This window comes from Juglans regia, chromosome 7 (assembly GCF_001411555.2).
Source record: "Juglans regia cultivar Chandler chromosome 7, Walnut 2.0, whole genome shotgun sequence".
Lineage (NCBI taxonomy): Eukaryota > Viridiplantae > Streptophyta > Magnoliopsida > Fagales > Juglandaceae > Juglans > Juglans regia.
In genome coordinates this window covers 36,013,761-36,025,406 of record NC_049907.1, presented here as the reverse complement: position 1 = coordinate 36,025,406, position 11,646 = coordinate 36,013,761, and the positions used below count along the sequence as shown (strand labels likewise).

The 11,646-nt window shown below is 36.2% G+C and overlaps 1 protein-coding gene across 2 annotated transcripts; it reads right to left on the bottom strand.

Annotated features, from left to right (window-relative positions):
• Positions 1–3,914: 3,914 nt before the first annotated feature.
• Positions 3,915–6,806, bottom strand: LOC109010488. 2 transcript variants are annotated; one of them, XM_018991345.2, is made up of 2 exons: positions 6,339–6,806; positions 3,915–6,117 (listed from the first exon to the last, which is right to left on the bottom strand). In XM_018991345.2, exon 2 carries the CDS (start codon positions 6,081–6,083, stop codon positions 4,245–4,247), a length of 1,839 nt encoding a protein of 612 aa, XP_018846890.1. In that variant the 5' UTR covers positions 6,084–6,117; positions 6,339–6,806; the 3' UTR covers positions 3,915–4,244. The 2 variants fall into 2 exon arrangements, with proteins under 2 accessions (XP_018846890.1, XP_018846889.1); XM_018991344.2 differs by having other exon boundaries at positions 3,915–6,098; positions 6,339–6,758.
• Between the last annotated feature and the right edge of the window lie 4,840 nt (positions 6,807–11,646).

Genomic DNA, 11,646 nt, shown 5'->3' with positions numbered 1-11,646 from the left:
CTTCTTTTTCTTTTTCCTTCATTTCTTTTTCTCCTTTCTTTCTCTCTTCTTGCGCGCGACACCCTCCCTCTCCCTTGTCTATTTGCGTCGTCCTCCACAGTGCCGCCGTGTGCCGTCCATTGCTGTCACCGCCCCTCCCATTCTTCTCCTCACCTGCCGGCAACCTCACCCCTCTTTTTCCAACCCCTCTCGTGCCGCCATGAGCCTCCACGCACGGCTTCAAGCCGCACAGCCTTTGTGCTCCAACGTCACCGTCGCGCCACCATCAGCCACCATATTGTCACCACATCACCGGCGACCCCCCAGCTACCTAACCCACCAATTCCCGCCTACGGTGCATGCGGTAGAGATGGTGGTAAGCAGGGATGGTAGTAGTCCCACCTGCGATTCCCGCCTACAGCGTGAGCTGTAGGGATGGTGGTAGTCCCACCTGCAATTCCCGCCTACAGCGTGAGCTGTAGGGATGGTGGTAGTCCCGCCTGTGATTCCCGCCTACAGTGCACGTGGTAAGCAGGGATGATGGTAGAGTCCCGCTTGTGATTCCTGCCTACAATGTCCGATAAATGACTATGTTGGGTCATTTTTTCGGGTAATTGACGGATTATGATTTAGTGGTTACGAGCACCATTTTCTGGGAAAATGGTTGGTTTATGATTAAGCCATTTTCTGGAAAAATGGCAAATATTATTCATGGCGTGTTTTGAGTCAAATGGTATTTTTGGCATGCATTAGAAAATAATCATTTTTGGAGAAAATGAGATTTTTGGGTCACATTTTTGTTTCTTCATGTATTCATGTATTCATGTTTGTTGGCTGCATTAATACATTTTTATCTCTTTGGTTGCTTGGTTAATTACTTGTTGAGATTCATAATCTCACGGTATTCGATACCCAACGGTACCGTTTTATGGTATCGTAAATTTTAATGCAGATGAGGACGAAGAGCCTGAGGATTCGGCTCTACCGGAGAAGTGATTTGGGATCACTTGCTCGTGTATTGGGATTTGTCTCCCACTTTTTGGCTATGTATTTGGTTTGTATTATATTTATATTAGATAACTGTATAATTTTTTAAAGGTAATTTATTTTGGATATCTGTATTTAAATATCTGGTACTTAGTTGGCTAACTCTTAATTAACCGCTGCAACTTTTGTTGTACATTTATTGCATGTTACACACACATGAACACTTATTGTTGAGATGCGTGACCTATGTTGTCATCATCCCGACGTCACGATTCCCGCATTTCCGTATGTGGGAGTTGGAGAGTCATATCTCTCCTCCACAAACTGAAAATATAGCTCGTCTATGATAATCATACGAGCTAACTTCATTCTACACTCATTGGCATTATACTTCGTATACCCCTTTAACGTTGGACGCTCACTACTCACATCCACCATTTTTTTTAGTCCAATATCTAGTCTAGATTGACTCTTCTCCAGTAAGAATCTTAATATTGGACTCTTCTTGCATTGTTCCTCTAAATGAACCTTTAACTGGGATGTACTATGTTTCCTATAGTGAAATCCATATATTTTTCCACAATAATTACATTTAGCTTGGGAATTATTCGGGTCACCACCCTCTAGTTTGGTAAAGTGAGACCAAACTATGGAAACAAGTTTCTTGGCCTGTGTGGGCTTAAGGGCTGGGCAAGGTGTACTCCCACTCCCAGGGGTTGGAGTAGGATTAGGTTCTGGGACATAGGTAGTAGTAGGGGTAGGAGAGCTATCATTGAAATCCCTTTGAGAAGACGTTCCTGATTCCACAACACAATAAAAAAATATAAAATCAATCAATAAAAGACATAAAAGAATCATAATAATACACCACACATGAAAAAAAAAGGTAAAGTGCAAAACCAACACAATTTAGGGATTTTGGATTGAAACTCCTAAATCAATTTATTTAGGGGTTTCGATTGAAACCCTTGAAATCTAAATCAATTTAGGGTTTCGGATTGGAACCCTAAATTAATTTAGGATTCCAAATCCGAAAACCCAGAAAGTACAAACTACAAAAAAAAAAAAAATTCAAACACAGTGACAGAGGCGACATCAATTTCAAACACATGCACAAATCAGAATCCACATCACACAAATTCACAATTATTCTCATCCTCAATCTTCGATTCAACCCATCTTTCCTCCAATCTCCAATAATAATAATAAAAAAAAATCTAGGTCCGGAGTAAGGACTAGGAGTCTTACCTTACCTTTGGAGTTTGGTGCAACAAAGTTGCAAATGACGGTGGTGCTTGTGCAATCATGTGAGAGAGAAAGAGAGAAGAGATCAAGAGAGAGAGACTAAGAGAGTGCGAGAGAGTGAGAGACAGAAAGAGTGTGAGTCTAAGAGAGAGAGACGAGAGTTCGAGAAGACTGGGGGGGGACTTACGATAATTTTGGACTTATTTTTTTTCTATATAATTTAAATATTAATTATAATTTAATAATTATGCAGGGCGGGGGTAAAGCGGAGCGAGGCTTAGCCCCCGTCCCCCGCCTCCTCTGGTCTCCAGAGGTGCGGTCCTCTCTTGATCTCTTCTCTCTTTCTCTCTCACATGACTGCACAAGCACCACCGTCATTTGCAACTTTGTTGCACCAAGAGAGAGAGATTAAGAGAGTGCGAGAGAGTGAGAGACAGAAAGAGTGTGAGTCTAAGAGAGAGAGAATAGAGTTCGAGAAGACCGAGGGGGGACTTACGATAATTATGGACTTATTTTTTTTCTATATAATTTAAATATTAATTATAATTTAATAATTATGCAGGGCGGGGGTAAAGCGGAGCGAGGCTTAGTCCCTTCCGTCCCCCGCCTCCGCTGGTCTCCAGTGCGGCCGCCCCAATTCCGCATGAAAGGGATGGCATGGGAGGGAGCCAAACGGGGCAGTGCAACGGAGTTCTGCTGCCCACCCCTAGTGACCATAGGAGCTCCACTCCGCTGTGAAATGTCCAGTATTTTTCAAGTTGCAATTATTTAAATCTTGATTTTTCATTTTTTTAGTGTGTCCATTTTTTTTACCAAGAGTCGTCTATACTTAAAGAGTGTATCTAATCACTTTATGGATGTATTTATTCGGAGATGTTTTTAGTATTTATCCGTGTCAATGGAGGGGAAATTTATTGATTGAAGGAAAATGATTCATAAATCTTGACATAATAATTAGTATAATTAGTATAATTAGTACAATACATGTGGGTATACTGTCTGAGAATATCTTCGTTTAATAAAAAATTGGCAACTTGATTGCCTCAGAGCAAGCCAGCTATATAAACTAAAAACGACAAGGGGTTTGGAGCCCACACCTCAAAAAATGATACCTACCGTCCTTGTCATTTGCTCAACCGGAGACGACAATCTTTTATGGTGCATTATCCTATCCAATGTCAGCCAAACAGATCTAGTACGAACCTAATGGTCTTTTTCGTTGCCGTCTAGGGTGCAAAACAACAAGATTTATCACAGTCGCGGTTTATTTCTATGGAGAATGGCATCCCTGCTTGCCGTTGATAAAGTTGAAAATGACACAATAGTCTTTTTATTTTTGCCGTTTAAAAATGACTTGACTTCGGTTCTTTTCATGCAATCTTTTTGGCACTTCTTTGTCTGTTTACTGTTCAATTAATGTTCTATTACATCTCTCTACATGAGAATCCAGCTTGCATTCAAACCCAAGATCCAAGTTATGATTTTACTTGCATACTGGCTCTACTTGAATTCAAAGATAAGCTAAGATGATTTATAAATAGTAATGAGATTTTTGAGTTAAAATTTATAGATAATAATAAATAATAGTGAGATGAGTTAACATCACCTTTGAGAAGATCACGAGAATTGGCAAAGCTAACACCAGAACAATACATCAGTTACTGAATCTGATACCTGATGGTGTTAACAAAAACTCTACAAGCGAGGCAACCATATGTATTTATCTATACCATATATTGAAAGTTTATAAACAAACAAAGAATGCCATTGGATCTAGTGAACAATATGATTGGTTTTATATATAGAACTCCCTAACTCAAAACTTTTTCTTCCAAGCAGCACAGCTGAGTTCTTTTATCTGCACTCTAGCAATCGTATCCAGTCCATTTTCTTTGGCTGGCATGTATATGAATGGCCTGCAATTTGCGTTCCATCAATAGTGTCATAACACCGCAATCTGGGTGCTCCACCTTCTCAGGAAGAGTGCAGAAAATTCACCTGTTGCACCTGTAAACACAAACCTTCTTAACTCCCTATCTTGCGCAGAGTGCATTGAGCAGCACATGAACTAACATGAGGTCTACAAAATACTGGTGCCCAATTTGGCCATCTCTCCATTTCATCTTCACCGGAGCCCGGCCATAATGCACACCATCATTGCACCGGTTATCAAAATGCCAAGGAAAAGTCATATCAAAGTTATCAATCACGGCCGAAACTACCCCAGCTCGCTTCAATTTGTCCAGCAATACCCCATTATATGCCTCCATTTTATTGGGGTTAAATGCCAGTGACCGAGCATATCCACCAGTCGCCACCGTGGTCCTGTAAAAAACCTTTGGCAATGCCATCCCCCTCTGCTTCGCTGACTCCATAACCTCGGTCCAGAATGACGCTGCATAATCTGCACCTGCAGAGAATTGTCTCAAATTTTTCCACTTAACACCATCGTGTAATCCAGAGTTCATGATCACTGTGTCTGGAAGTGCGCCTTCTGAAAAGTAATTTTTTAACAAATTTCTAAATCCTTCATCTTGCAGCGAATTCAAACCTTCATAATTCCCTGTCTCATTCCAATGGCCATTGAAAATGCTAGTGATCCTAACTGACTGAGACGGGTCTTTGGGGTTTGAGAAGTTCATATCAAACCGCCTAGGAACTGACGGAATATCAGGTAAATCTAAAACAAAATTGAGCATGTTTCGAATTGTATCAACGTGATTTGAATCACCCCAGAAGAAAATCCACCGATTCTTCAAGCAATTCCAAGCAGAATCCGCTAGGAACAATCTAAATGCACAATGTGCAGAGTAGACCCAACCGTTACTCTCTAACAACCCCAGTGGACCACTACACCATGGACTCTGGCATGGAAAGTCTGGTGCTAGGCAACGGTACCGACCATCGTTACCGATTTGGCAATCATCATTTTTACCATGCCGAGTCCACCTCCCAGACCAAATGTCCAGGTTAAAATCAGATTCTTTACAAGTTTTTATCTCATGCAACTGACCTGAGGCTTTGTGAAACCTGATTGGAATCTTGCGAAGCTCTCGATCAAACACGAAGCGCCAAGGCGAGAATTTTAGGCCCTCAAAATGCCTAAAGAGCAGAATTACCGTCAGATTGTAATCCCCGAAAAAATCCGGATGAACCTGAAGCGAAACAGAATAAGACCCATTACCAAAATCTTTGACTAATGGTCTGGACTTCCAAGAATCCCCTGAAAGATCAGTCTCAAAGTAATCCCCACCTAAACAGCGAGGATTTCCAGACTCATCCAGTGCTTGAAAACCAAATTCATGGATTTCGCCAGCTGACAGATCAACCAAGTTCCCACCATCCAAACCAGGAATCGCAATCTGCACCGTCTTGGAATCCTTACAAGGTTCACCTCCAGGAGCTAACCACCTGGTGAGAAGATTGGACGTCAAGTTGGGCTCCAATTCCGCAGCAACCCAGCTCAATTCCGGCGAAGCTATAATCTGCATTGGATTCTGGAATGGTTCTGGAGGCACTCCAGTTGAATTCTGAACAGAAACCGGTTCAAGAATGTGGGAATCGAAGTGGGTAGGGATATTGGTTTGGTTCTGGGTCGGATCATTAGCTAGGATAATGGAGGTGTTAAGAGGCAGACTTGGATGGGTTCGGGTGAGATTGGCTGGGCGAGTGCTGAACTTCACGGTTTTGTAATCTTGCCTGAGCCTCCAAGCTTCAAGAAAGCTCTTTATGGTGCACCCATCTATGCTCCAAACGACGACCATCCCAACAAAAACCAAAGCCGTCAGCACCCCAAAACGCCAATGAAGCAAGGGACTCGACCTTGGTATCAATGGATTCAAAGATAGCGAATTCACTGCCTTCTCCGGCATTTCCAACCACCGCCACTACCACAACAGCAACAAACTGAACAAATCAAGAAAAAGAAAGAAAAAAAAACACCGGCCACTTAAAAGTTTTCCTCTCGGGGAAAATAAAAAAGGTTCTTTCCACCAGAAGATTAAAGAGTCACATTCCCATAAACAAAAAAACAAAAGGAAAAATAGAAGTCCTTTTCTTTTTCCTGGGTTAAAGCACAAGTTTAACCAAAAAAAAGAAGCAACATAAAGAGATGAACTTTAACTTACATGGTATGGTTCAAGCCTTCAAGATCGGAGATTTTCGTCTCTTTAATAGCCAAAATCGCTTTAAGAAAGTAAAGGAAGCTGGGACAACACGGCTCTCAAATCTTGTCCTCTTGTCCTTCTTCTTCTTCTTCTTGGTTCCAACTAGTTTCAACACACATGGAGAGAGAGAGAGAGAGAGAGAATTTTTTCTGCCTCTATTTTCTTTCTGATTACAGTAGTTAGTTTTATGACTAAACTTGCTTCCGAAAAACAATGGTAAGTATTTTGGTTTTCTAAAAGTAAAGAAAGGTTATGGAGGGAGTATGGGAATTCTTGAATTCTATTTTGGGAGCACAGACCAAGAGAAGCTGGCAGAAAACGGAGCTGGGAGGACGACAATTATTATGCGTGGACCCCCGTACCCTCTAATTTCCGATGCAATGCCAGGCATTTATCAAGTTCATACTACGTAGGGACCGAGGCCACCCTAAGATATATATACATGCATACATATATAAATATATATTATAAATATATGGATTGGACGCGTGTCGGTGAGAGCGGGGGGCATTTACGTCCTTCGGCAGCATTAGGAAAGTATTGGGCAATGTGCATGGTGCATCGTCAGGTGGCAAAGTTCAATCGATGTGTAAAGAATAGGCAAAGCCATCCCATCCCATGAACGGTGCTTTTCTTATTCAAAATTACAAACGAAAAAAAAAAACAAAATTCTGAATATATTATTTTGAAAGTTCCGTGTTATATATTATTATTTTTATATATATTTTTTTATATATCGGTTAAAATAATTATTTTATATTAAAAAAATAATACAAACAATTAATAAAGTGCATAAGAAACGTAAAATATATAACTGTAACATATAATTTTTGTTATTTTAAAGCCGAGCGGTGGAAATGAGAAAAAGATAATGTCGACCGAAACGTGGGGGATACCGAGGCTATTATTCTTTTTAATAATTATTATTTTAGAATATCATGTAACTAAAAGTTAAAATTCAAAATTAGTAATTCAAATATCACGATTAAAAAAGGGACTTGTAACCCTTTAAAATCGAAACCAACTAGTGAATTACGATAACCTATGATTTTTTTTAATTCAATTATTTTTATAAAAAAAGTATAAACAAAAGAGTTAAAGCACCCAAAACAACTTTTAGAAAAAGGACAAAAGCAAACGAGAGGAAGGAAGAAAAGCATTACACTTGTTAGATATTAAGGCATAATGGTATTTTTGGGGTGTACTTTTTTATTTAGGCCGTGATTGGTTGTAAAAAATGTTTGAAAATATATTAGAATTTTTAAATTTTGTTTGAGATTAGACGTTGGAAAAGGAAAAATAAAAATTTTGAATAAAAATCATTTTTAAAATAAGTATTGCATTGTTAAAATTAAGGATAGTGCTGCAATGATCGATGATCAATAGAAGAATTCAAACCGATAAGTGCAAATTTATTTTTATATTTTTTATATTTTTTTAATCATTTTTATATATTTTTAAATATTTTTAAAAAATAGAAAAAATACTAATTTATTAATATTTACTTTCTTAACTATTAAGTAAAAAAAATTAAAAATAAAAATAAAAAGATTAATCGGTCATTTTATAGGTTTAACTAGCATTTTTCTAAAATTAATGATAGATAAAGTTGAAAATTTGTTTAATATAATAATTTATTAAAATTATTATTATTCCTTTTTGTTTATAATTTTAAAAAAATTGTATTAATTTTTATGTTTAAGTAATAATTAAATAAAAAGTTAAAAATTTGAAATAAAAAAATTTATTTTTATCTGAATAATATTTGATAATGAAATAAATGTTAAAAACTTTAACCATTGTCTTTACTTTTTAAACCCACACTTTTTCCCCTAACCTGTGAATGGGAATATCCGTAATGAAAAAATTTATTTATCATTATTTTTATCACCATAATCTTAACATTTCTTTGATACGACGTTAAATAATAAATCTACAAGTAAAATATAAAAAATAATTTTTAATTATTTAATACTATATTATGAGATGATAAAAAAATTATAAAAAAATATTGTACAAAATCAAGTCCTTTTCTTGTACGTCAATCAAAACCGTGTTAGATGCAATAAAGGAAAGGTAGAGATGAGATGGGTTATTATGGATGAGCTACTTAATTTCATTCTGGGTAGGATGTAGTTTTAGGATATCAAGTTTGAGCTGAACAAAAGGAACAACACAGTTTTCCTAGATTGCCTACTTACCTTGCATGTATGATGAACATTTGGTTTAGGGTTCATCTGCACTAACAAGCAGCTACCAACCAAACAAATATCAATCAAACCAACCATAAATTCTGTTTTTTCTTTGTCTGTTTGTGTGTTGGATTGTTCGATATGGAAATATGTAAATATTTCATCCAACTCTAATTCAGATGCCATCCATATGATGTTTTTGGTTACAATGAGAAAGCTGACTTCCATCCCAGACCCTCTAACAGCATAAGCAATGTCGAATATGATAAATGTCAGCTAGTGGTTCAAGCAATACAAAAGAAGCATCAACAGAATAACTATTTTGGAATGCTTATTACAGATATTAAAATCTTAATCAATACGTTCAATTCATGTTACTTTAAACATATAAACAGACAATGTAACTTTAGTAACATATATGTTGAAAAAAAATATTTTAATAGTGACTGAGACCTCGTTTATATTCGTAACCCATCTCAATTCATCTTAATTCATTTAATTTCATCATTATAATTTTCTCAAATTTCTACATAAACTATAATAAACAATTCAATTTTTTCAAATTTTAGAACAACTTTCTCAAATTTATACATAAAATATAATAAACAATTCAACTTTTATTTTACTATTCATAAACTATTTCAATCTATCTCAATTTATTTCTGAATCTAAATTACTTCTAAGTGTGTAATCGAATTGGAGGAGATTCTAACATGTAATTTGTCTATATTTTAGCACAGAGATGAGCTAATTTAAAAAAAAAAATGCCATCCATATGAGATTTTTAGGTACTGTAGAATACATCCAGGGGATGAGAAGAAATGTCCCTAAGACCATCATGCCCCCAAACCGATAGTTGAATTCCAACTCAAGCCAAAAAGTTCAGCAATGAATGCCACCGAACAAATCAACAACCGGGGGTGGGGGGTTGAGATTTTTGTTTTATTTAATTATTTTGCCGCTGTAAAAAAGAGTGAAGGAAGGAAGGAAAGCAGCGGTGCCATTCTTGCGCATTAGTCATGAAAAGGACATGGCAGCAAATTACGGATGGCCTCTGGACAAGACAGCAACATCATCGAAAAAGCAATATATTCAAGTGTGTGAAGAAGGTCTAAAGGGCCTATTGATTTGAGGACAGCTGTTTCTTTTGAAAACTCAAAATTTATGATATTATCTATCTTTTCTCTATAAAGTAGTGCTGCATAAGAAGCTCAGAAACCGACTTAAACCGATTTTAGACTTGTTGTCAGAGTTCAGAACCCGCCAAAATGGGTAGAGAATCGATCATGTGCGGTTGAAACTGACTGATTAAAAAAATTATTATTATTATTTTTATATATTTTATATTCAAAATGATACCGTTCTATTTAAATTTAAATGAAAAAATATTGTTTTAAATTTGTAATTGTGTTTTAAATACAATTAAAATGATACCATTTGATTTTATTCATAATGTATTGAAAAAAAAATTAAATAAAACGACACCCATCATTTCAAAAATTAGGTCATTTTTTTCCTCATGTCTTCTTCTCTGTTTCTTACTTTGTTTGGTTTATAAGCATCTCTCAACTCATCTCAACTCATCATTACAATTTTTTCAAATCTCAACATAAAATATAATAAACAATTTAACTTTTTCAAATTTTAAAATAATAATAATATTAAAAAATAATATTTTAACAATATTTTATCATCTCAACTCAACTCAATTCAACTCACTTCAACATCCAAACGCAACCTTAATCTTATTTTTCATCCCCTCTCTCTCTCTCTCTCCTCTGTAACACTCTCTTTCTATTATCTTAGACGAAACTCGTCGATGAACCGATCGTGAACTGTCAAAAAATTATTAGTATCGAGACGGCTGATATTTCTCCTCCTCATCAACTGATTTGGACCGATTTCCCTCTAAAAGATGAAGTAACGGTCGGCATCGATTTTATTCTAAAATCGCGTCGATGGGGTTGGTTTTTTATATAAATAGAAGTGAAAGTTGAGGGAGTGGAAATGTTGAATTTGGCTTCTCTAGAGAGGAAAGATTTTGTACGCTATTTGGGTTGACACTTGACACCAAGTACCTACTCACCAACCCACAAACTAAACATACTAAACACGCACTTCCTTCAGTCCTCTTTTACCTCAGATTCCCACAAGTTCAGAGAAAAAGCTTCATAGATCAGAAACATCAAACGTCAAAATGACGTTGTATGTTGCATGTTTCTTTACCAAATGGTTATAGGAGATGCTTCAAAGAAAGTCTTCTACGACAATTCCAAAGGTTAAGCACCACTCATGACAAGCAATAACGTAATCCTATTGTCATAGTCTAGAGAGGTTTCTCTCTGTTCTCTTCTAAGGTTTCATCGAGGGCAGTTCAGAGAAAGCAGGCATATATAATGATGCAGGACAATAATTTAAGATGCTTTCGTCCAAGTCTTTTTAATAATGCTATATATCATCGTAAGTCTGTTAGTTGAGAAAGAAGTCAGTTTACTTAATTTTCAGAATAATTGTTGTGGTCGACCTTTCTAGAATGGCTTACTCTCCTACTTTTCTGAAAAGCCCCTCCGACTAAAAATTTCGATAATCATTTTTTGAAGACCTTACGAGTAATTCTATATGCATTTGTAAACTGTGTAAATAGTATAAACATCACGTAATCACTTTAAAAAAAAAAAAAAAATTATTATTAAAAAATTAATTTTTTTTTTCATATAAATTTCATGTTTTATTCATTTTTTTCAAAACGATTACGCGACGATCATACAATCAAATTTCTTTTCTATGAATCAAATGGACTGATTTGATTTTAGTGAGACTCTGTGTTTGTGTGTTGTAAAGCAAAGCAGCAAAAAAATATGACCATAGTTTCTAAAAAAGAACAAATAATAACAGTTAATTTAAATCCATTCTCAACAATTTACATTTACAGTTGGTTTGAGCTCACAAGCCTTTAAAGTTGGTATTACAAACAACTAATTGGGTATACAAACAAGAGGCAAGTTCCAGAAAGCAAAAAGGTTAACATCAAACGCCATATAAATGGTGAAAAGGACGCAAAAATGTTCTCACATGAA

What these genes read in the sequence shown, in the direction of transcription:
- LOC109010488 (XM_018991345.2), bottom strand. Translation starts at nt 6,083, where the DNA reads ATGCCGGAGAAGGCAGTGAATTCGCTATCTTTGAATCCATTGATACCA.